At 37.0% G+C, this 26,123-nt stretch overlaps 2 protein-coding genes across 6 annotated transcripts; both read left to right on the top strand.

Annotated features, from left to right (window-relative positions):
• The first annotated feature begins 2,686 nt into the window (after window positions 1-2,686).
• On the top strand, window positions 2,687-11,859 carry LOC103988547 (WD repeat-containing protein 26 homolog). 5 transcript variants are annotated; one of them, XM_009407102.3, is made up of 6 exons: window positions 2,687-3,124; window positions 3,223-3,314; window positions 4,321-5,224; window positions 8,076-8,177; window positions 8,962-9,591; window positions 11,383-11,859. In XM_009407102.3, exons 3-6 carry the CDS (start codon window positions 4,430-4,432, stop codon window positions 11,602-11,604), a joined length of 1,749 nt encoding a protein of 582 aa, XP_009405377.2. In that variant the 5' UTR covers window positions 2,687-3,124; window positions 3,223-3,314; window positions 4,321-4,429; the 3' UTR covers window positions 11,605-11,859. The 5 variants fall into 5 exon arrangements, with proteins under 5 accessions (XP_009405377.2, XP_009405378.2, XP_009405376.2 ...); XM_009407103.3 differs by lacking the exon at window positions 3,223-3,314; XM_009407101.3 differs by having other exon boundaries at window positions 2,687-3,314.
• A 1,182-nt stretch (window positions 11,860-13,041) lies between these two features.
• On the top strand, window positions 13,042-25,476 carry LOC135639737 (3-isopropylmalate dehydrogenase 2, chloroplastic-like). The gene is made up of 11 exons (XM_065153613.1): window positions 13,042-13,310; window positions 13,411-13,540; window positions 13,622-13,733; window positions 20,646-20,721; window positions 20,826-20,914; window positions 23,562-23,648; window positions 24,077-24,193; window positions 24,295-24,402; window positions 24,506-24,559; window positions 24,651-24,803; window positions 25,216-25,476. The coding sequence occupies exons 1-11, from the start codon at window positions 13,091-13,093 to the stop codon at window positions 25,294-25,296; spliced, it is 1,227 nt and encodes a 408-aa protein (XP_065009685.1). The 5' UTR covers window positions 13,042-13,090; the 3' UTR covers window positions 25,297-25,476.
• The last annotated feature ends 647 nt before the right edge of the window (window positions 25,477-26,123 follow it).

The following is a 26,123-nucleotide window of genomic DNA, read 5'->3' as shown; positions in this document are numbered from 1 at the left end:
GTCGTGACCTATATTCACTCCACCGATTTCACTTATGTCAAGGCCACCATTATCCACTAACGATCTTCCTTCAATAGGCGAAGACCAACCACCTTCTTACACCCCTCTTCCCCTTTTCACAGGTTTAGGAGACAATATTTTACAAGCACTCACTCCTTCATATACAGAATTCTAAACTTAGAACTTTAAAGGCCAGAATCTCTCAAGTAATTACTACAGCGTTTTCTCACTTTTAAAATCTTTGTGCTTATATATATTACCCAAGGATGAGAGGGGTATTTATAGGCCTCAAGTGGATTTAAACTTGGAGCCTAAAAAGATCTCTTCCCAGGTTTCCCGGGTCCTAGCGGTACCACTGCCTGCAGCATTGACATTGGGTGGTACCACCGCCTGACACTGCCACTGGGCGGTACCACTACTTGACATAGTTTCGGAGACTGTGCCACTTGTTGGCTCACTGTTTGAGCCTTGCACTTGGCCTAACATAGCCTAAACTTGGGCTCGATTGACCCCTAATTGAGTTGGCCCAATTCCAACCCAATTATGTGCTAACTACGAATTTTAAGATATTTACTAAGCTAAATAAGTCCGTAAGTCTAGGTTTCTTCCGGTGATCTTCCAACGAACTTCCTACGATCTCTCGGCAATGTTCCAACGGACTCTCGGCAAGCTCCTGGACTTTACGATGATCTTCTTGGTGAGTTCTGACAAGCTTCTTTGGCAAATTCCTAGACTTCTTGGTCAATTCCGGCAGAACTTCCGATGAACTCTTGAACTCCCAATGAAATCTCGTTCTTGACTCCGGGACTTCATTTTTCTTTACGCCTTGATCGCTTTCGTAGTTAATCCTGTACACTTAAAACATACTTCGATCTAGACAATTATTATATGGCTTAAATCAAATGTTGTCCGGTATGTCATTTGTTCATCGACGCTTCGTCTGATTCTTCGGTGCATCGTCCTCTCTTGTAGCCTATTGCCCAATTGGCTAGTTGACCTCCGCAACTCCAATTTTCTTGGTACAATTTTCGCTTTTTTTAGCCCGATATCTGAACCCATGACCCAAAGCCTTATGTTGATACATCGATCGATCCTTCGACTAGACGTCCAATCTTCTGACATGTTCCATTCCGGCCCAACATGATTCTTTATGCCTTACCCTCAGCTTTCTACGTCACTCAAAACGCAAATCAAATAAGCATTATCAATTGGTTTCATAATGAGAGATTCAACGATTAGAAGGTTAAAGGTCAAAAAAAAAAAAAAAAAAAAAAATTTACAGGAGTGCATGATATTTTTATAAAAAATTGAAAAACATAAAATGACATAATATGCATGAGCTGAATAACTTTAAAAAATATTGAATAAATTTTCTAAAAATAAAAAGACATTGACATATGTCCATATGAAACAAATTCAAAGATATCTCCAAAATTTAAAGAAATTTTTTATAAGTTGTAGTACATCGCATATAAGAAAATATTTTCTAAGGGCTAAATTTTAAGTAGGTGATTGTGATCTTATTAGAAGGTTAAATGTAAAAAATCATTACATTAGTACATGATATTTTTATGAAAATTTAAAAATAGTTTTAAAAATTAAAAAAATGATACTATGCAAGAACTAAGAAACTCTGAAAAAATATAGAATAAATTTCTTAAAATAGAAAAATATTAACAAATGTCCATCTAATCCCTTTAAAATATATACAAAAACTTTTGGTGTATTTTGAGAAGTCCTATTATGTGATGCATTGATTCTAGAGTTTGGTAAAAAATAGTGTATTGTATATTAGGAAAACTTTTTTAATGGCCAGATTTTTACTCAATTAGAAGGTCAAATGTAAAAAAAACTCGCATGAGTGCACGATATTTTTACAAACATTTGAAAAAAAAATTAAAAATAGAAAATGACACAATATGCATGAGCCGAATAATTCTAAAAAATATCGAAAAAATTATCTAAAATGAGTTCATCTGGATCAAATTCAAAGATATTTATATAATTATAAGATATTTTGATAAATCCTACTTTGTGATGCACTATTTTTTTTATTTTGACCAAAAATAATATATCGCATATAAGAAAATATTTTTTAAGAGTCAAATTTTTAATAGGCGATTATGACCTTATTAGAAGATTAATCATCAAAAATCATTACATGAGTGCATGATATTTTTGTAAAAAATTAAAAAGTTTTAAAAAATTAGAAAATGGCACACTATACATGAACTATTTTTTTTTTTTAAATATAAAAAACTTTAAAATAGCAAAACACTGATATATGTTCATTCGGATCTCATTAAAAGATATCGAAAAACTTTTAGATTATTTTGACAAGTTTTACTATTCGATGAATTATTTATGAATTTTGATAACAAAAATAATATTAGTAAAACATTTTTTATGGCCAAATTTATTCTAGGTGTGTGAGATCTAATTAGAAGGTCAAATGTCAAACAAAAAAAAAAAAAACCATGAGTGCATGATATTTTTATAAAAAATTAAAAAAAGAAAATGGAATAATTTTTTAAAAAAATATGGAATAAATTTATAAAAATGGAAAGGCACTGATCAAATTCAAAGATACCCATAAAATTTTAAGATATTTTGATAAATTTTACAATGTGATGTAGTATTTATTTGCATTTTGATCAAAACAAACACTTCATCACCTATAAGAAAATATTTTGCTCACCAAAGCCTAACACACCTCCTCTTCCCCCTTCCTCTTCCTCATCCCCTTCCCCTTCCTTCCTCCTACGCTATAAATACCGTTATTGTCTGCTCCTATATCTCGTTTCCTTTTCTCTAATCTCTCTCTCTCTCTCCTTGCTTGCTTCTGTGGTTTAACCGCTGACCCATTTGGAACCAATTCCTTGCGGTTGCCCTGCGGGTGGTGCCAGAATCCAACCCAATCGCTTGGTGTGAGGGGTTTATCGTTGGGATTTGAGGATTTGGGGCTGGAATCGAGTTTCATACCCCGATCGCCGCTTGGGATCGAGGGATTTCCCCTGTTTGGGCCTCTAAGTCGGTGCTTGATTGAGGGTTTCTCCACCGATTTCTGCTGTTCCTGATTAGGTCCTAGATCCTCGAGCACTTGATTTCGTAGTAGAGTTGAAGGGTGCGATTCTCCTATTGATCTATTATTTTTCCCTTTGTTGTATTGTTGTGCTGGTGTTTTGATGCACCGGGTGTTTTTTCTTGATTCTGGATGCTTAGATTGTCGTAGTTCTTGAAACCTTTCCTGTTGATTGTTGGAATTCCGACGGAGGAAGGAAAGTTGATGCCTTGGGGGAGTTCCCTAGCTGTAGGTATGGAATATGCCCTGGCAACTGTGGATTCGTTTCTGCTTTGTTGTGTAGATGATGTTTTTGGGAGGAGAAGGTGCCTATTTCTTGCCGTGGTAAATCTTAGGAGCAAAATGATCGTTTTATCTGAGAGATTGTGGCTAAGCTGCTCATTTTATGGGAACATATTTAGATTCCCTTTGTTTCTTTGGATGATTGTGTGTTCTTTGTTCTGATGCAAAAAAGACGACTTCTAGATAACTCAAATGTAATTTTCTGAACCATAAATGGATCATCTGATCACTGCTACCCTCATCTGTTCAATGTGTGTGGTCAGTTGAACTTCTTGCTGCATAATTATTCTAGTGGATCTGGAGATTGTAAAGGATTGCTCTTCTGTTTTTGACCTGTCTCTCTATAGCTTCAGTCATTGTCTAATACTGTGTGGAACCTACATTCTGTAATTCTACATGTTTATCTCATTCAAACTGTAAAACGGAGCAAAAAAGTTAGTCACTTCGTCCCTGTCTTCTGCTCCTGCATGAAAAAGAGGTAAATAGAACATACTTTAAAGCTCTGCTTGATCTCCAGTTCACTGCTGTGTGCTCCATCTCTGTAGTTCTATAGTTGCTTGTTCTGTCTCTTTAATGGGGTTAATGACAGAAAAGCTTTCATTCATTGTATATACTCAAACACAACCAAGAAGGTTCTAGCTTCTTAGAGAAGAGAACTTGCTAATGAGAGAAATAAATAATCTGACTGGACCACAACATGGGATGATCCCAAGCTTGATCCTTTTCTGTTGTCATGTTGGTGACCCTAAGGATAAGAATACCCTCAATTGCTGTTGTGCATTTGCTGTCTTTGTGAAATTTTATAAATTTGTTTATCTAGGGCTTCCTGATTTTTATATAACTTCTTTTCCTTTTCTCTTACTTTGTTAATTTTTAGGTTTATGCATTTGGTAATGATTTTGATGAACTAGTTGCATAAGTTTTGGGATAACCTTTCTTTCTTTTTTTCGATGCAGGAATTCTTTTTCATATCAGTTTCTCTAGCTTTCCAGAACATTGGAATCTATGTTGTTTGCAGCTTATATCTTGTTCACTTAGATATATATGGGCTGATTCTGGCATTTCATGGGAGGTGTAGAAGACAATGAACCACCCTCAAAACGTGTCAAAACATCCTCACTAGAATTGGAGAACCTCTCAAATACTTCGTCTCTTTCTGAGTTCATCAATCCTTTGGGAGGCCTAATGGCCAGGCCTTTACCATCCCAAGGGAGAGAAGACATGGTCGGTTCTAAAGGAGTTATTAAGAAAGTAGAATTTGTGCGAATTATTACCAAGGCTCTTTATTCTCTTGGTTATGAGAGAAGTGGAGCAGTTCTGGAGGAAGAGTCAGGAATACCCTTGCACTCTTCTGCAGTCGATATCTTCCGGAAGCAAGTTCTTGAAGGGAATTGGGATGAAAGTGTGATTGCACTGCAAAAAATAGGTCTTGATGATGAAAATATTCTGAAGTCTGCATCCTTTTTAATTTTGGAGCAAAAGTTCTTAGAACTTTTGGGAAAGAACAGGGTAATGGAAGCATTGGACACATTGAGAAGTGATATCACTCCACTTAGCATTAACAAAAAGCGAGTGCATGAGCTTTCCTGTTGTGTCATATCTCCTTCACAGCATATGTTACTTGGGTTTGCTAGTTTGGAAATAGAAACTTCAAATGCACGAATGAGGCTTTTAGAGGAATTGCAGAAACTGCTTCCTCCATCGATCATGATACCTGAAAGGAGACTGGAGCACTTGGTTGAACAGGCACTTAGAGTCCAAAGAGAAGCTTGCTACTTTCACAACTCCCATGAAAGCTGTTTTTCATTGTACACTGATCATCAGTGTGGAAAGGACCAGCTACCTTCTCATACAACTCAGGTTGGAAATAATTTTTTAGTGATTTTTCTTAAACTCTCTCACACATAAGCATGCTAATCTCCATGTCCACTTGTTTCTTCTTGCACATTTGTTCAAATGCCATTTTCAACAGATATAGTTGTTTGAAACTTCTTTGAGAAAGTTATGTTTGCATTCATGTACTGAAAATTTTAATGCACAATCTATACACTCACTTTTGGATGGCAAAGAAGATGATTCCTGGAAATGAATGTGGGTGTTGGTACTTTGAATCATTTTCAAGAAGAGAATATTGAATGATTCCAATTGGATGTTTTCTTTGACTAACACAAGTATGCTACAACAGAATACTGATTTTTGTTAAATGGGAACACAGAGCATGGAGGATAGTCAAAGATAGGTGGAGAATGAGATGATGTAACTTGTGAAAAAGGTGCAATATTTAGAGTTTGATCCAAGAGTGGAAATCAGTAGTAACAATAGCATCATGATCAAGGTTATAAATTCTGGTTGGACCAATACCGATCGGCAGTTACTGGTCCAACCAAAGTTGGGTATCAAATAATATACGCCAGTGCTTAATTTTTATTATTTTTTTGTGATACCAAGTGGTGCAGATCGGTGTACCAGTACTGCACCTTTCCAACTGGTTGCCAAAACCATAAGTAGGCGGACATTTAAACCCTTGGTCATGGTCATGATTCATGCAAAGTAGAAAATCCATTCATTTTTCAGAAAAGCCTGCCAAGGTCAAATATCTTGGAGGGTGGATTATATGGGAACTTATCTACCACAAGGATTTCTGGAAGAACATTTGTAGTTGTACATGCATATACAGTTGCAATATGTGTTGGAGTGATCAACATAGTTTTCATACATATTACTAGCATTAAAATTTCAGAAGAATGAAGTTTGGCCTTTTCAATTTTTGTCAAGGTGTTTCTGAAAGGTTGACATGAATACTGCAAGATTCCAACGATTCATAGTAAACCATCATATATTGAAAGAGCTGACATGAAAATGATACCTAATGTGCTATATCCTCAAAATAGAAATGCTTTCTTTCTTGCTTAAGCCTATCTCCTCTGCAGTGAATGACTTTATGGTCGATAGATTTGCAGCTTGCGAGCTATGTTATCTGTTCCCAGCATAGTTTCTAATTTTTACAATGTCTTTAACTTCTTAACACTTTACATGATAACAGTGAACTATGCTATTACTAAAATATTGCAAAACTCGGCATTTCCCATTAGAGGTGTTGTAAGTTTCATTTTTAAAGCATACAATAGGAGAACTATTCCTCATTTGTATTGTTTTTCTGGTTTCTGAGGCATCTGCAGGAAAATAGTTTAAGATATTTTAGCAATAGAGAAGCTAGGTAATTAGTTTACTTGATTATCTGTTCTTCGATGCTGTTTTTTCTGTCATCTAGGTTCCAACCTCATTGTATCTCACCAAGGGAATCCTTTTTTATCCTCTAATGAGGAAAGAACTTTGGCTGCTTGGAAACTTCATGTAATTACAATAAGCTATTGCATTGTTAGAGACAAGATTTCTTTTGCTTTTCATCACTCTGCTCTCTTCTCTTCTCACTTGTAAGGAGTTGAAGATATTGTTTCCATTTTAGGTTAACATTATCATAAAGTAAGGGTAACAACCAAAGGAATATGACTAAAAGAGAGATGAGGAACTAAAATATGTTTGTGAAATTTAATTCTATTGAAAGCATACTTAGATTCAATATGATTCTCCAGCCATTATAAAATTGTAATGATTTGTGACCATTTTTTTGTTGTATGATAAATCTTGCCTAACGCTGGGCGCCCGTCAAAGCATATATATTGAATATCTTGAATTGCAGGGATGTCTTGAATCAAATCTTGTAGGATTCCATCTGATACTACTTGGAACTTAGAATTATGTGACTATTCATTTTGAACTTTTTTATATAGTGCTCTACATGGATTTACCATCGCAATGCATCAAGTTAGGTTTGTAATCTATGCATCCAGTTATTTTCACAATTTTAATATATCCAAAGCAAGCAGAATTTGTCAACTATCATTAAATATGGATATCGGACAAGGAGTGATGTTTCATCGGATTGATATGAAAAGGCGGTACATACCAATCAGGATGTGAATGGGTACATGGACTGCCCCCGTTTCGGATAGTATGGTCCAACTCATTAGAAAATAAAAAATAATAAAAAATAAATTTTCTCGCCGATTAGGGCTCGTGAACACGACCCCTCTTCTTTGTGTGCAAGGAGTGTGGAATCGTCGCTACTGATTGACATCGCATACCTCCCTGCCGTGACCGTTCACCATTACCTTATCTCATTGCCACCCATTGCATGCAGTATGCTTCCTCCTCTTCCTCTTCATCCTTCCTCCTCCTCCTCTGTTGTCTCCTCTTCTTCCTTCGTCTAACACCTTCCTCCTCTTCCCTACTGCCTTCTCTCCTTTTCCCCCGTTGCCTCTTCTTTCCTCTTCCTTCCTTCTCTTTCTCCATCGCCATATGTTCTTTCCTCTTTTTTTCGCATTCAAAATAGCAATTGGTGTTTCGTGTGTCGTTACACGTCGATGCATATTTTGGTCCAACAAGGGACTGATATCGATCTAGTACCCAAAACAACATTCCTTCATACTAGATATATGATATTTGTAAAGGAGGTCCTAGTCAATATGAACTTTCTAAATACTTGATCAGGCCCTAATTATTTTACATTTTTGGCCTTTGGTTTGGGATGGGTTTGTAGTGGGGTTCCAAATCATTGAAGCATTTCTAGTAATGTGTTTTTGATAGACAATTAATAAGTGAATGTAACTGTTTTGTGTACTTCTGAACTATTCTTACTGAATTTTTACAGGTATTGCGAGAACACCATGATGAAGTATGGTTTTTGCAGTTCTCAAACCAAGGAAAATATTTGGCATCATCGTCAATTGATAGATCTGCAATTATATGGGAGGTAAAGTTTCTTGTAATTTGATTTAATTGGTTTAGTTCCTCCATTTTAGCACGCTTGTTTGACATCAATGACAGTTGAGGTTTACTTTTTTGGATGCTTCATATGCTCAGCAGTGAATATGACATTTTGCATTTAACTGATTGATCTTTTGTTTTAATATACACACAGATATATCCAAAGTGGGAATCATCATGTTGAATGAATAATGAATGAAGCTTTTATTGGAGAAATATCTTTTTGTCTCTGTGATAACTGGACCTTCCAAGTCTTATTTTCCTTGAGTATGGAAAATGATTCAAGATAATTTTCCCTCATTTGTTAGATAATACATTAAGATGGCCATTACAAGGTACAATTGGCATATCATTATTGGTGCTGTTGGTATCATATCATGTTATACTCGATAGAGCATCTAGTAAAATTGTAAACGAGCTTGATTTGTTTTTAGCTGTTGCAGGGAACATGAGACCACGACGTAGAAAAGTTGAGGCATGTTGGGAAATCTTTATTTACACATTGCAGTATTTACTTGTCTTTATAGATGGTCTGATAGATATTATTTGTCATGACTTGCATTTGTTTTGATTGTATCCTAGTGACCCACTAATGTCTAAAATGTATTTTCATGCTTTGCAACATTACAATATTTCCTGATCAATGTAATGCAACTATGTAATGTGATAAAGGTAAACACTATCTGTTTAACGCGGTAAGAGTAATATTGGTTTTGCTGTAGTAGACGTTAACTTTTCTTTTCTGAAGTACATGTTATATATTGCATTAGGTTCGTGAAGATGGAGAACTAACACTGAAGCACAAGCTATCTGGTCATCTGAAGCCTGTTCTAATGGTTGCTTGGAGCCCTGATGACAGCCAGCTTCTAACTTGTGGAATGGAAGAAGTTGTTAGGCGCTGGGACGTTCACTCTGGTGAATGCCTCCATGTATATGAAAAAAATGGTGTTGGATTGATATCCTGTGGCTGGTTTCCGGATGGAAAAGAACTCTTTTCTGGTGTTACAGATAGGACTATTTGCTTCTGGGATTTGGATGGAAAGGAGCTGGATTCTTGGAAAGGGCAGCGAACAAGTAAAACTTCTGATGTTGCTGTCACAAAAGATGGTAGACATATGATAAGTTTGTGCCGAGAAACTGTGATTTTGTTGCTAGATAGGGAAACAAAGACTGAGAGGCTGATAGAAGAGGAACAGACAATTACTTCATTCTCACTATCAAAGGATGATAAGTTTTTGCTTATAAATCTGATAAACCAGGAGATTCATTTGTGGAACATAAAGGATGATCCAAAACTAGTTACCAGATATAAAGGTCACAAGCGCAGTCGGTTTTTAATAAGGTCTTGTTTTGGAGGAACTGAGCAGGCTTTCATTGCCAGTGGAAGTGAAGATTCACAGGTATGCAACTGCCACTAAAGACATTATGAACTGTATACATCTATTACCTTGAACTTGCAGCTGTGGATGTTGATAGAGTTGCTTTGCAAATACATTCTTCCTACTCTTACTGTATGCTTTAATAAGTTTCAAAATTGCTTAATTGCTTGAGAATCTTTATTGATGCTTTTTGCTCTGCTCAATTTGTTCCTTAGGAAGTTAAATATACACAATACTTCGATTTTGTAAATTAAATTTTCACTTTGTGGACGCACCGCATGAGAGTTTTGGAAAAGAAAATCCACAGGCTTTGATGACTTGTGACCAGTTCTTTTGGCTGCTATTGTCCAATGTGACAATTAGAGGAAGTTCTGAACCTAGGAGATTTGTGATCATGTTATGTGTAATGCAGTCAGAAAAAGTTGCTGTTGTCTTGATGCTGGCATGTCTTAAAATGTCTGATAAATGACTAGTGTCACTATTGTTTAGTATGTATTGATACAAAAATCTATGATCAAACAATTAAGGAATCTGGAAATTGATGTTCTATTGATAACAGTCTTTTGGGTTGTGCGAAGCTGGCAAGGCATATGATCTATCAGCTCATGCTGCATAGGCTGAGAAATAATTGTATGTACTAGCCTGTCATATTATTACCATGCAATTCATTTGAGACTTCATATCGATGTCGTTTCTTCGATGTCTGCCTCTCATGTTTGACCTTGTATTTCATGTGAGGCTTTGGACCAATGCTAATGCCTCTTATCACCTGGCCAGATGATCTGCATTCCTGGGCGCAAGGGATTTAAACATGTTCCTGTCTTGATATTCTAAATACCTGTTATTTGCTTGAGATTGTTCTTGATGTTTTTTCTTTTTCTGTTTACCAATGGAAAATACAGAAGTAGTTATAACAGGTGACTTTTAAGCTGCATGTTTTGTACAACGACAAACCATAATGTCCTTTATATAAAGTAATACCTCTATTTAAATCAAAGAGCATTTAGCCTTTTATTTTTTTTAGTTAAGCTTTATAAATTTGCTAACTTTTCTTGCAGCACTAGAATTAATAGATTTACCTCATTTAGTCACAGTTATAAGTTTTCTTTAAATATTCTCATATTGTCTTAGATGATTCTCAATAATTATATCACTTATCAGGTTAACACAACTGTTCACAAATGGAAAGTTTAGTATTTTTGCTGTCTTTCCCAATATTTCCATGTCTATCTAAACATTTGTATCTTAGCTGCACCAACTTTTTGTGCAAATTGTCTGTTAACTATTTTTTAGTCGATAGCTTGGTAAATGACTGCTTAGAAAAATAATAATCATCTCTACTGTCTAATTTAGGCCATCATGAAATATTAATGATTTGGACAATTCAAGCAATAATGTCTGTTGTTTCTCCTTTTCATATGTGCTTTTGAATTCATAATATTGAACATTGATATCTTCAGCAATATTTTATAAAAGTAGATCATCCTCTTTATGAATAACTATTCATTTTTCAGCTAAACCTAAGGGACCAGATATGCAAGAACATGAATAAATCAAATTTGTTTCTTTTAGGAACAGTTATATTTTCCGCTAGTCAACTTATAGTTTACTCTTTTATGCTTGCAAAAAACCTCAATCTGGGTTAGGAAAATATGTTTGAAATTCTTAAACTATACACACAACAAATTTCAACTTGCTACAAGTAAATGTCATCGCAAGGTATTGGTCCTCTTTCCTCAAGAAATACAGATATTTTTAGTGTTGAACCTTGATAACTTGTCTTATTGATTTTGGTGAGATCCCTATTATCAGGTGTACATATGGCATCGAAGTTCAGGAGATCTTATTCAAACTCTTCCTGGTCATTCTGGCACCGTCAACTGTGTCAGCTGGAACCCATCGAATCCTCACATGCTTGCATCCGCCAGTGACGACCACACGATCCGTATTTGGGGATTAAACAGGGTGAATCTGAAACGCAAGGAGATCTACAGCAACGGAACGGTTCACCTGTGCAACGGAAACATCAAATGAATTAAGATAGCAGTCAAGTACCTTGACTCTGCATCATCGACTGTTTAAATCCTTGTCCACGGCTTCGGTGGCAAATGCGCCTGTAATGACACAGTTGCTGTTTGCTGATATGAAGTCTAATGACTGTTTTAGTTTGGACGGTAATTTCTTCGATTGAAGCAGGATAAAAATTTCAGTCGTTGACATTGGTCTGTTAATTTCATGGCAATTTGCTGTTGGCCTCTTTGGAAATTACTTGTGTGCAGTTTATGTTGATTTCTGAGGTTACCTAAATGTCCAAATAGATTATCAATTTGCTCGTCTGTCTTGCTTCCTTCACCGAAAAAGAAGAGAAGAAGAATTGTCTTTTAATTTCAGTGCTCCGCCTTGCCTTGGTTGCCATCATCATCCTATCCTCATTAAGGTGCGAGACAGATAATTTAGCGAGCTTCTTATATTTATATGATTGGTTTCTTCACTGTTAGAATCCATATCTATCTCAGGCATAGTGCTCTTCTCATCCACAAAGGTATTAGAATGTTATTAGTAGTACCGAAATTGACCGTCAGATTCACATATAGGAATTTATCCAACATATATATATATATATTTTGAAAATCTGTTGTATCTTTAGAATCAAGACTCTCTCCTTTAGATGTTCTTACAATTAATTTGAATGTTACTTGCAAAGATAATGGCTGGGGTGCGTTGAGATCAGTCGTTAGTAAAGTTGCTGAGAGTTTGGAAAGTGTTCTAGATTTTGGAATGTACCCAAGTATAGAAGATGGGAACGAGGCCGTGGAGACTTCCACACCCTACTTGTAAGTTTAGCATGCATTGCAAGGGAATAGGCAGCATTATTATCTGTCCCCAAGCGAATGGGATAAATATGATTGATTAGCTGAAACTTGGATTATTTCTTTGTAAAGCCATCATTAAAATTACTATTATGGAATAAAATAGTAATGGATATTAGTAATAGTTGTACATAATTTCTTATTAGAGAACGAAAAACAAACAAGATATCAATTAGTGTACATTAGATGCGATATAGATTTAGTTATAATGATAAGATCTCTTTAGTTATCATTAATTTTAAAATTGATCTATTTTTTTTTTTTTTTATAAAAAGTCACACAGGTATCTAAAATTTTATACACATCAGCGACAATCTCCTAATCCACTTTAAATACCAATGAATACGATTGATACGTCTATTAAGGACAATAATACTATGATAATAAGAGGTGTTCTGATCTCCTTCGATCAACCATTTAAGTTGACTTATATAATTATATAAATAAATCAAATGAACTTGATCATTACCGAAAAGACCTATCTCAAATTTTTAATTTCAACATCTTCAATTTTTGTATAAATCGTATATATATATATATATATATATATATATATATATATATTCTATTTTCCGTTCAGATAAAATTCGCATACCTGAGAATGGGATCTGTTTTGCGTCATCGGGTCTCGAAGTCCACAGGCACTGAGTATGGCGGCGGCTGTGCAGGCGAACCTTTCCCGGCCCTTCGAGACCCTAATCCTGGGCTCGCGGAGACTGGTCCATCCTTGGCGGTCGGCGAGAATCCGCTGCTCAGCCGCCGCCTCGCCCCGACGGAGCTACAGCATTACCCTCCTCCCCGGGGACGGCATCGGCCCTGAGGTCGTCTCGGTCGCCAAGGACGTCCTTTCCCTCGTTGGCTCTCTCCAAGGCATTGGACCCTGACAAAAGATCCTTCCTTTTCCTAGGGTTTAGGGTTTGTGCGATCTAAGGGCTCAGAAGGTTGGCTTCCTTGTGCTTTTTCTCTGCAGGTATTGAGTTCCGGTTCCGGGAGGTGCCGGTCGGCGGTGCGGCGCTGGATTCTACGGGGGTCCCTTTACCGGATGAGACCCTCGCAGCCGCCAAGGAGTCGGACGCGGTCCTTTTGGGAGCCATCGGAGGGTATTTGCTGATGGGCCGAATTTTTTTAGGCTTGGACTTCGGTTACGGGGGTTAACACCTTTTTATGGGGGTTCCTTCTAGGTATAAATGGGATGCTAACGAGAAGCATCTGAAGCCCGAAACTGGGTTACTTCAGCTTCGCGCGGGTCTCGGCGTGTTTGCAAACTTGAGGCCAGCTACTGTGTTGCCACAGGTACCGTGGCTTCATACATGTTTAGATGACGTTGTAATTAAATTTTCTAAAGAGTAAAAGTGGAATTTTTGGTTCATCATGTTCCATTTTCATCTTAAGGTGGCCTGACTTGGAAAGAGCAATTCCTATAGTTTATCTTCTGTTTTTGCAAGGTCTATATGCTGTCTGGTAATTAACAAGGTTTATGAGAATAAGTCCTACTGCTACTTCTGTTCAAAAATAAGGACCAAGCGGATCCATGGGATGGAACACAGTTAACTCTGGTTGTCGGCCATAAAAAAAGAGCACATATTATCATGTGTCTTTTACGTATTTGACTGTTTAGGATATGAATGTGAATCAACTGTCCATTATGTTAAATTTCTCATGATTGCACTGAATTTTTCTTTGTGAAGTTCAATTAGGTGGTGTGTTTAATTGGTTCCAGTATTCTATGTCAATTGTCTTTTCATCCAAATGGCACTTCAATGGTGGATTGCACAAATGAGTCTAATATGCCTTGAAGATCTTTTCAACATACAATTTTGAGAAGACAGGCTTGCCTAATTTGGTCTGAATTATTATAGAGAATATTTTCTATTGCATGTCTTCTCAACTTGGTCAGGTTATCTGATGTAGGATGAATAATGGCAGGTTTTTTTTTTTTTGATGATAGAGGACTAGAAAGATGGGAAGAGAAAGATAATAAAAAAATAAAGAGATAACTACTACACTTGTTCTGGTTCAAGCGGAATACTCCTAGGATAAAGGCATCGTATCTCCGCACGTCTTGCACGCTGACGATGAAATTATACCATTAGAAATATAATTGTGACCTCATACCACTCATACACAAGGTGGGAAAAAAAATCAATTCATTAATCTTTTAATTATTCTCATTATAATGTTTGTTAGGATCCCTTTATTTTCTAAGCTTTTGAATAATGTTTATTGAGTCTGTTTAGTTCAGTTAGAATCGGATAGAGGTTTATTTAATGTTTATTTATTATTAAGAGTCCAAGTCTTGGTGGACTCTAGGTGGAACTCTACAAATAGTAATGTAATCCTTTTTTTTCGGCAATCAATGAAATATTATTCCAGTCTGTGGACAAACCCTAGGAGGTCGATCCTCTCGAAGTGATCAAGGAAGTCGATCCCCTTGAAGTGATCAAGGATGCCGATCCCCTCGAAGTGATCATCCCTTTTTATCTTCCTTCTTTTACGATAAGACTTTAGGGTCTTATCATTTGGTATCATTTGTTAGGATCCCTGAGGATCCCTTTATTTTCTAAGCTTTTGAATAATGTTTATTGAGTCTGTTTAGTTCAGTTAGAGTCGGATAGATGTTTATTTAATGTTTATTTATTATTAAGAGACCAAGTCTTGGTGGGCTCTATGTGGAACTCTATAAATAGTGAAATAACCGTTTCTTTTTTTCAATCAATGAAATATTATTCCAATCTGTGGACAAACCCTAGGAGGTCGATCCCCTCGAAGTGATCATCCTCTTTCTCTTCTTTATTTTACAATAATACCTTAGGGTTTTATCACTCTGATATTCTAACACTGTAGAAGTCTGACGAATTTTGGCGAGCTGTCCATCAACGTTCTCATATTCTGATGGGTCAAAGCGAACAAGAAGCCTCTCTTGAACTGCTCCTATAATGGAACTCCGTGGCAAGTTTCATACTAATCATACCACTGGATTGCATCTCCCTCTAGTTGGATTGAGGCTATTTCCACCTTGGATTCTTTTGGAGTTATATAAAAACGGAAAAAAATTTCTGTCCTAAAGATCCAATTGGTCGGATCTCCATATTCCCATCTCGAAAATTTCACCTTCATGTGTGAGTAGTTTGTGTCACAATTTTGGGGTCCTTTTCCTGTATTTCCAGATCTGTGCAACGTAGAACTTGAGCCCCCATCTTGTTGAAATTTATTGAAGCTCTCCAGTAGGCTCTTTTTGAAATCATTAAGTGTTTCTTGTAGTCGGTTCTCAATTCTGATTTCCAATGCTTCCATTTGTGCTTTCACTGAGTTATTGGTGGCCATTGCGTAAGACTGCAAATTTGTAATCTCAACTCCTGTTTCTGGTGTCGGGACTAGGGCATCAATCACTGCCCTATTCGATGCTGCTGTTGTGATGCAGTCGGTGGCAGCACTGTGGGAATGAAGAGTTGCTACGAGGATGCGGGGATGTAGCTGCGGTCGTTGCGTGGGAGGCAGTGATGCTTGTTGCGGTTGTTGCGTGGAAGGATCGTTGCTGCTGAGGGCTGGGAGGCAGCGATGGTGGTGTTGCTGGGGGGCAGCGCCACCGAGGGCTCGCCGCTGCGGTGGTTGCGACGGCGCGGATGGAAGGCAGCGTTGCTCTGTCTTTGTCGCACTGCGGAAGGAGGCGTTGGTGACGCCGAGAGATCGCGAGCGGTTGAGTTAACGACGGTGGCTACGGCGGTCGTGGTTGCCTTGTTTTGATCAAGGTATGCAATACCGTACCGTATCGGTGCTTCGAAGTTGACTCGGTATAGTACGGTATCGTGTATCGAGCGGTACACCAGGGCATATCGAGCGATACACCAGGGCGTACCAAGCGGTTTTATATATTTCTTCCTCTTACTGTAGCAATGTTACAGTGTGTACTGTAGCACTGCTATAGTCCGGTAGTGGGCAGTCCGCGTATCGGTGTACCGTCGGACCGGAACATATTGCCCGTACCGGGCGGTACCATTCGAAATTGCATACCATGGTTTTGATCACCACAAGGAGGGATGGTCGAGCGACTGCAGTTGTGACCCAAGGGGAGGCAGCGATGGTGGCGCGGTTGGGGGCAACATCGCCGACAGTAGAAGCGACGAGGGGGTGGTCCGCTGGCTACAAAGTAGCGGTCGTGGCCCTTCTCGCTCGAGCGAGATGGGGCAGCGAGGAGGCGAAGGTCGCTAGCTGGGGAGCAGTGGTGGCGGTGGTCGAGCGGCCGGGAAGCAACGGCGACGGTGGAGGAGTTGCCTTGCAGCGACGGTGGGGAAGAAGGGAAGCAGGGGTGTGGGTTGTCCAGAAGCAGGGGCGGCGGTGTTGGAGAGGGGGAGGTTGGTGGTCGGGGAGCAACGGTGGCGGTGGAGGAGGCAACGAGGGTTACGACAAGGATCGAAGGGGGGCTGCGACAACAGAGGGAGCTCTGTTTCTGTCGCACTGCGGAAGGAAAGGTTGTTGCCGGGGTTGAGAGGCAGCAGTGGCGGTGCGGTTGGGAGCAAGGTCGTCGAGGGCGAGGAGCAGCAAAGGGTCGCCAAGGCTAGGCGCTGCCGGGGGGTGGTCCGTTGGTCGGGAATAGCAACGACGGCCCTTTCTCGGTTGCCCTGTTTTGGTCGCCGCGAGGAGGGGAGGTCGAGCGGTTGCGGCCCAAGGGGAGGTGGGCGGTGGTGGAGAAGGAGGCAATGGTGGTGGCGTGGCTGGGAGCAACATCACCAACGGTCATCGAGGGCTGGCATCGATGAGGGGGCTGTGGCAGTAGGGTTGGGATGGACGCTGTCAGCGTCGTCTCCTTGCAGCGGTGGTGTCTCGGGTGGGAGGTGACGGGCGGCGATGGACTCTGGCCGGGAAGCGGGGCAGAGTAGGTCGTTGGTCGGAGAGTAGCGGCGGCGGGTGGGCTAGCTGAAAGCAGGGGTGCATGGTTGTGGCTTCTTCTTCTTCTCTTTTTTTTTTTTTAAGATGAAGATAACTACAACGAGAAGGCTGAGGATTGCTGCTCTGATACCAAATGATAAGACCCTAAAGTCTTATCGTAAAAGAAGGAAGATAAAAGGGGATGATCACTTCGAGGGGATCGGCCTCCTAGGGTTTGTCCATAGACTAGAATAATATTTCATTGATTGCTGAAAAGAAAGGGTTATATAACTATTTATAGACTTCCACCTAGAGTCCACAAAGACTTGGACTCTTAATAATAAATAAACATTAAATAAACATTTATCCGACTCTAACTGAACTAAACAGACTCAATAAATATTATTCAAAAGCTCAGTAAATAAAGGGATCCTAACACAGAGCAGGTTTGAAAGATTATCAAATCAAGCTAGAGATTGGTCTAAACGACAACTCGTGTGTACATTTATCGAAGGACTTAATCCAGATATTCGATGTGAAGTTAAGGGTTGTCAACCCCGCACTATGATAGCTGCGATCTTATTCGCACATCTACATGAGAAAAAAATTAGCAAGGAAAATCATGGAAACAGAAGTGACAACAACCAAATGATCAGCAAGCCACCCGCCCTATCTAGTCCTAATCGAAACCCTAACACCCGAAGACTAACCCAAGAAAAACTCAAGGAAAGATCAGAAAGGGGTTTGTACTATGATGAAAAGTGGAGTATGAAGCATTGATGTAAACAAGGGCAACTTCTGATGATGGAACCAATTAGAGAGGAACCGGAAGCTAAGAATGTGGACTCCGATCATAAAGGTATTAGATTCTAATGAAAAGATGTTGGACCTACCATACATACAATGCATGCATTAATCGGCTACTCTAACCCGCAAACTATGAAAGTTGGCGGAACTCTAGAACATCAACATATTATAGTTTTGATTGATATTAGTAGCACTAATAATTTTATGAACAGTGAGACTGTTGACCGATTGACCCACCACATTGAAGGTTGTGGTAGATTCGAAGTAAAGATCGCTGATGGACGGATTTTAACTTGTGATAGCAAATGTTCAAAGATAAAATTGATTATACAGGGCCAGGAGCTTCTTGTAATGGTTACTACACTGAACGACCGACCTATTGCTTACACAATCAAAAAATTGAGACCATACTTACTTGATCAACGGGTTATGATGCATTACATATAGCCTATGACTAAAGTGCTGAAAGAGAAGCTCCCCGAGTTTGATGCTGCTCAGCTTTGAGGACAAGGCTGATTTGAAGGGGGAGGAATTGTTAAGATCCCTTAAGATCTCTTTATTTTTTGAGCTTTTGAATAATGCTTATTGAGTTTGTTTAGTTCAGTTAGAGTCGGATAAAGGTTTATTTAATGTTTATTTAATATTAAGAGTCCAAGTCCTGATGGACTCTAGGTGGAACTCTATAAATAGTGATGTAACCCTTTTTTTTGGACAATCAATGAAATATTATTCCAGTCTGTAGTCAAATCCTAGAAGGTCAATCCTCTCGAAGTAATCATCCCCTTTTATCTTCCTTTTTTTATGATAAGACTTTAAGGTCTTATCAATGTTCTAAACCCTTTTATAGGTTCAAGTATAAGAATAAAAAGGAAAATACAGAAATAAAAAATTACAATTGTATCAAATTAAATATATAATATGTTCCCTTTGAAGAAGATAATAATTCAGACTTTATTTGAAAAATAATCTCCTTCTCTTGATGATATTCTTGACTGATAAACTTTCTTCTTTATGGAGTCGAATCTTCAGTTAAGATTTTAATTTTCAACAAAGATCTAATCTTTTTTTTTTTTTTTTGCATTTGCTTCATTTTTCTCATTGTTGAGTTGATGTTGTCATGTGATAATTTATTCCATATGCAAAATATATCTAAATCAATCAAATTTGTTTTATTAATAAACCAACTAAATTGCTCCAATATCATATGCTTTTGTTGCATAAAAACTCGTCTCAAGTTCATATAGTGGAGATATAAATCAACCTTGATTATAAATTATCTTGGCTAAACTAAGATTTTTGATACCAAATCTAATATAAGACGAATAATGGTGGTTTTTTTATTTTTATGATAGAGGACTACAAAAATGGGAAGAGAAAGATAATAGTCGAAAGATAAGAGAAAAATAAAGGGACAACTACTAGACTCACTCTGACTCAAGAAAAATACTTCGAGGATGAATGTCTTGTACCTTCGCATGTCTCACAGGTGGATGATGAATTCATACCATCAAAAAGATAATTGTAGCCTCACATCTCTTAGTGGGAAAGAACTCAATTTATTGATTCATCTTCTAATTATTCCCATTATAATAATTTAGTCCTTTTTTATAGGTCCAAATACAAGAGTAAAAAGGAAAATACAGACGTAAGAAAGATTACAATTGTATCAAATTAAATATATAATATATTTTCTTTAAAAAAGTAATAATATTGACTCTCTCTTCATGATATTCTTGATTGATAAACTTTCATCTTTATAGAGATTAATCTCAGTCAAGATTTACAATTTTCAATAAAGAAATAAAGTTCTAATCGGATTTTTTTTTGCATTTGTTTCGTTTTTCTTCTCGTTGAGTATATGTTATGTGACAACTTATTACATATGCAAAATATCCATAAACTAATCAAATTAATTTTATTAATAAACCAATTAAATTGCTCCCGAATCATTACACTTTGTGGGCAACTTGCATTGCATGTTTCTCAAAGAGCAGATAACATTCTTATTAGTGTTTATAATGTTATCGAGTGTTTATTATATTTTAGGTTTGATCAGGTGATATTTCTTTGTATTTCAACCTTCTATTTAAATATTTTCTGATGTACTACCCCTTTATATGTTTCCTATCATCACATCACTTCTGAATTTATTTAATTCAATCTTGTGTTGGCTTTCATACATACTTGTGGATATCTTGCAGCTTTGTTAGTAAATTAAATCGTTCTTTTATTTGTTTCCTATCACTGCATCACTTCTGAATTTATTTAATTCAATCTTGTGTTGCCTTACATTGAGACAAACTTGTGGATAACTTGCAGCTTTGTTAGTAAATCAAATGGTTGTGTTTTTCCTATTTGCTTTTTTTCTGATAGTATTCTTGATTATATATTGTTTAACTTAGATGCACTGATTCATTTTTGCACTTCTACCTTGTCCTAAAATTATCTGATCTTATAATAAGCATAGTGAATTATTGATGATGTGTAATATTCATCTTCCCTTATCATACAGTATTGTGTTCTTTTCATCAGCTAGTAGACTCATCAACTTTGAAGAAAGAGGTGGCAGAGGGAGTTGACATAATGGTTGTGAGAGAGCTTACTGGAGGTGAATGTTTAATGTGGTTTATTTTTAATTTTCATTGTAAAACTGGCTTGGTGCCATGATTCTAGAGAATGTGAGATAAACCATAACAAGTTGGTCACTCTTAGGAATTTATTTTGGAAAACCAAGAGGTTTTGGATCTAATGACAGGGGTGAGGACATTGGATTCAATACTGAAGTCTATTCTGCTTCTGAGGTGCTAAAAATCAAACTGATTCATTTTTATTTATTCTAGTCTTATTCTAGATTTTTCTGAGCTTGCATCATTAATTTCTCTGTTCTGTTTTCACATGTGCTTTTGTTGTTCTCTGTAAAGAAGACTTTCATTATTTGTGTTCAGGTTCTTTGAAATATGTCTTTCATAAAGATTATATATGCCCACCAAAGACAAAGTACTTAAATGTCCCATGATCCCATCAACATTTTAGTTGCTCATAAAGTAATGATACTTTGCTGGTACACTTGAGCAAATTTAACAAAGATTGCGACGGTTAATGTTGCTTTTTGACTGCTTTTTCCCACTTGTACCCCTTTCCCACCCCTGAAAGAAAGAAATGAAAAAAGTTATAACGAAATAAGGTATATCCTGTGGCCACTCTCATTGCAAGTTACTACAAGGAAGAATGATAAGAGAAAAAAAAGGGTTGGATGTTGTGACATAAGAATAAATGCTCATGACAAACACCTTGTTAAAGCTTAAGGCTTAATATGCGAAGGTTTCTTGGCGATTAGAATCATTGAGCACATAACTTTGTAAACTCACAGTTCTTTTAGCATGAAAATATATAAAAAACTGATCTTAAGGATTAACAAAAAATAGATGCATGTGCCATTTACGGAGAGTTTAATCAAAACTTTGCTTTTGCTTATTAATTGCAAATTTAAGTAGCAGAAAGATAGGTAAAAATCTTCATTAATTAAGAGAAGCAGATTTTATGGATAAGTGACAATAATAATAACAAATTCAGGACATCATTTAGGATTATAGTTGTATAATTATATAAAAAAAATTTGTCTCAAATGAAATCATTGAAAATCCAGCATTATAAAGATAATGGGATCTGAACATAAACATTAAATCAAAACAACTCATAAGCTCAATGTTCAAAATTGAGAATACTTAAAAATGATGAAGTTTTAATAAGGAATTACATAGGGCATGCCTTTTCATTGTGTGGGCTTCTTGGAAAAGCTCACTAAATGTGTCTAAAGCATATGCCTCACAAAGCCTATGGGCCTCAGTTGAAGTGAGGGTAAAATTGTCTTACTGCCTCTTGTGCCTTACCGTGCTTCTAAACATTGAAGATTAAAAAATCCCTTCTATTATACAGTTTCCTTTATGGCTATTTAGTTAAATGAACCAAAGAAAGATCAAGGTTTTCAGCACTTTGCAAAAGCAGCATCAAATGTAATAGAAAATTTAGTGTTATTGTGGACAACTTATTTTGCATGTATATGAATAAAGCTTTGGCAATATCAGTTTCAGACACCAAATTGTACTATGGAAACAGATACATAGATCAAAATGAAAGGCTCATTCACATTCTAGTCAGGCCGATTAAGACCAGATAAAATACTATGTAAATAATTGTTTGATATGTTAACCATATGAAAATTATATGATATGCAAGTTCTCCATTAATTTATTGAGAAACAAGGCAGAAACCTGGTTTGAACTCTGGTTACAGCAGTTGAAACCAATTTTAAAAAGATAGTTATCAGTCTCGAGGAGACCTGCTTAAACTGATTCGTTTTAGATATACTTTCAGCCATCTTAATAAACTCAAAAGTTGCAGTTGACTTAGTCTTAAGTGGGGCCTGATACAGGCTCTCTGTCAGTTATTGAAGGTGAGCGGTAACATAATATACTCCTCATGGTCCTCATTTACCCGGGACTTACTCCCATCCTGACAAAACTCATTTCCTGCTTTCTTTATTTTCTTTCCAAAACTGTCATTTTCTAGATTCCACATGGACAAAGGATGTAAAAGCAAAGATCTGCTTGATGGTCGGTTGCTATGAAAATTTTACAAAATGGGCATAAAGAACTTACATGTTTTAACTTTTAAACATGATAAAATTATACTTGTTATTGACCATTGAAAAGCATGTGAGTTGGACTACTGGCTGGACCTGAAACTGGCAAAAAACAAAAAAAGAAATCTGAACTTTGAAATAAAACAGTATTGAAGTTTGAGGATTTTGAAATTTCTCCAGTATAAGCTCATTTAAGCTTATACAACTGGATATATGATAATTGTGAAGCAAGAAAATGAATGTTTATGCACCAAGAGCTACTAAATGACAGAGAGTTCTATCAACATGCTGCAGTTAGCTTAGCCTAGAAGATCTATTTATTCTAGAAACTGTCTTAAAAGAACCTTTAGTTATGACACTTGGTGTCTGTGCCTGGACTTGCATTTTCTTTCTTGTGCACATTGTGCAAGATGGATTTCAGTTGTCTGTATATCAACTTTTTTCTTGTATTTAGTTATCTTCTTTCAACAAACATATGATTAGTGATTGAACTGTAGAATTTGTTAATTCACAATATAGTATGTTCTTTTCAAAAAAGGCTACTTATGCTTTCTTCATATTGTAATTTTAAGTCACAGCCTCTTGAATACAGTAGGTTATAAAACTATGCTTTGCAAGTACCAAGGCACTAATAACAAGTCTATAATTAGGAGGTGATAATAAGTAGAAACAACATGAAAGTGTATCTTTTGATAATTAGTAGGAAACATGTGCTCTTGTGTCATCTTTAGATTGCCTTTTCTTAAGTTTATATGCATTTTGTTTCTTGCAAATATTTTTGACTATTTCTAGCAATTCCCCCACAGATTGACCGAATTGCACGAGTAGCATTTGAGGTTGCTCGAAAACGACATGGCAAGTTGTGCTCTGTTGACAAAGCCAACGTTTTGGAGGTACTCTTGCTGGAACTCATGATACATAGATAGGTTAACTTCCAAGTGCGACTTGCATACTAACGATAAGAATCATAATATCTGTTCCAAAATAATTTTGTAATTGCCACTCTAACCTTACACCTAAACAACTGCTACTAATATTGAAGATTTATAAAAGGTTTTTTTTGTTTTTGTTTTTCCAGTTTAAGTTTGTAAGTAATACCTCAAATGTGCATTTTGGAACAGCCATTGGAACATCATTCATATTCATACCACATTTTTTGAGCACTTCATGATATTTACCAGTTCATGATATTCTTAATTACTGTTCAAGTCAAGTACAACTTCAATAAAGAGTTGCAGTATTTGGTTGTTTTGGATTAGAATAATTTTTGTTTTTGTTGCATTAGAATTATATTCCAATCTAGTATGCTATTGAATTTTAGGCTTCGATGCTATGGAGGAAAAGGGTGAATGGGCTGGCTTCTGAGTTCCCTGATGTTGAGTTGTCCCACATGTATGTGGACAATGCAGCAATGCAACTTATTCGAAACCCAAAACAGGTATTTTCTTTTCTTCATGAAACTTGGGTATTTGAGCTCATAGTGCACATGATGCTACATGATATTTACCATCAGTTAATATTTTTAAACATAATTTGCAGTTTGATACTATTGTGACAAATAACATATTTGGTGACATATTGTCCGATGAAGCATCCATGCTTACTGGAAGCATCGGTATGCTTCCATCTGCCAGCATTGGTGATTTGGTATGCGTAAATCTGCGGTTTCCTTAGTTTTCCAAGTTAATACGCTTACATGGATTCATGTAGACTAATGTTTATTTCATTATTTTTGTTCCCCAATTCTTAGGGTCCCGGGCTTTTTGAGCCCATCCATGGCTCTGCTCCAGATATCGCTGGCCAGGTTAGATTCATAACCGATCTCATCTCGCTCTATATTCTACTCTCTAGATTTAGTGCATCTTAATACAGAATCTTCCTTACCTTAATTTTAGGACAAAGCGAATCCATTAGCGACGGTACTGAGCGCTGCGATGCTATTGCGATATGGACTAGGTGAAGAAGAAGCTGCAAAGAGGATCGAAGCTGCAGTTATAAATACCTTGAACAGAGGGTTCCGAACTGGTGATATTTTTTCTGGCGAAACGGTAAATGGATCTATTTGAATTTGCAATTAATTTAAGTTTTATTTTCTATAACCTGAAAACAGCTTCTTTTAACACTTGGGATTGAGTTTTTAAACGATTGATTTACAAGAAATACAACTTGCAAGCTTATCCTATTCATGTGGATTGGCTTCTGCCTTGGACAATTAGTCATTATATGTTAGCCAGCAATTAATATCTTCAAGACAGGAGTGACTGCAAAATCCTGAGCATGCATTACTCAGCTAAATACTCATTTAGTTGAACCAAGTCTTGGAAGCTGGTCAAAGTGTGCTTTAGTGAAGTACTAAAAGTGGCCTCAATGATTTCTACAATCAAATTTGAGCCTGGTATGTTATGGTGGAAAACTTGATGTTCCATCTGACAGTGCATTATGTGTTCCTTTGTTTTGCAGACGTTGGTCGGCTGCAAGCAGATGGGAGAAGAAGTGCTTAGATCTGTCGAAGCTGGGAAACAGGTGGCTGCCCTGCACTGATACATTCTGTTGTTCTATCCATCATCATTTTGCTAGTGATACATGGTGAGGGGCACCCTAGTACAATGAGACAGACAAATCAAGATAATTTCTGAACTGAGGACCGAATTAATAAGTGGTTCTATTTTATTGTCATGGACGAATTCTGTTGTTCTATCCATCATCATTTTGCTAGTGATACATGGTGAGCGGCACCCGAGTACAATGAGACAGATGAATCAAGATAATTTCTGAAGTGAGGACCGAATTTTTAATTAGTTCTTTTCTATTGTCATGGATGGATTATATACGTCTGTCGCTAAACATTCTGTTGTTGTATCCATCATCATTTTGCTAGTTTAGATGACATGCTAGAATAGCTTCAGCTATAAATGAGCACGTTTTAAATCCATCGAATAACTCAACTACTAGATGATTCGATGTAGAAGAACAGGTTGGTCATCTAATTACAACTCGGAGGCATGTTTCATTTACAGTTATATTTATGGCTGGAAAATTCTTCTTTTATCTTTTGACAGTGTACCCTTTCCTTGGCCATACTTCAGTCTTTGCCTTCTTTACTCTATATAATTCATTATTGGAATAGAATGCCGACGTGGGATCAGAGATCCTTTGTGGGTTTTTGTTTTCTTATCGTCGAAATTATACATTGTGCGTAGGCAAGCTGCTCGGTATTACCTCGAAGGATTTGCCCTGCAATGTACAAAAATTAATGTTGGTTATTATCCCTGTTTATTAATCATTTATTTTTAAGCATTGCATGGAACATGTATATTTTATTTTAGCATCGATGATGAATGCAGTGTTGTTTTTATGTACAGTATTAT

Source organism: Musa acuminata, chromosome BXJ3-6, assembly GCF_036884655.1.
Source record: "Musa acuminata AAA Group cultivar baxijiao chromosome BXJ3-6, Cavendish_Baxijiao_AAA, whole genome shotgun sequence".
NCBI classification, from domain to species: Eukaryota; Viridiplantae; Streptophyta; class Magnoliopsida; order Zingiberales; family Musaceae; genus Musa; species Musa acuminata.
This window is presented reverse-complemented; position numbering and strand designations above follow the sequence as displayed.

Coding starts and splice junctions, on each gene's coding strand:
- LOC103988547 (XM_009407103.3), top strand. CDS start 4,430: ATGGGAGGTGTAGAAGACAATGAACCACCCTCAAAACGTGTCAAAACA. Junction 5,225..8,075: donor TACCTTCTCATACAACTCAG/GTTGGAAATAAT, acceptor GAATTTTTACAG/GTATTGCGAGAACACCATGA. Junction 9,592..11,382: donor GTGGAAGTGAAGATTCACAG/GTATGCAACTGC, acceptor CCCTATTATCAG/GTGTACATATGGCATCGAAG.
- LOC135639737 (XM_065153613.1), top strand. CDS start 13,091: ATGGCGGCGGCTGTGCAGGCGAACCTTTCCCGGCCCTTCGAGACCCTA. Junction 13,311..13,410: donor CCTCGTTGGCTCTCTCCAAG/GCATTGGACCCT, acceptor TTTTCTCTGCAG/GTATTGAGTTCCGGTTCCGG. Junction 23,649..24,076: donor ACAAAGCCAACGTTTTGGAG/GTACTCTTGCTG, acceptor ATTGAATTTTAG/GCTTCGATGCTATGGAGGAA.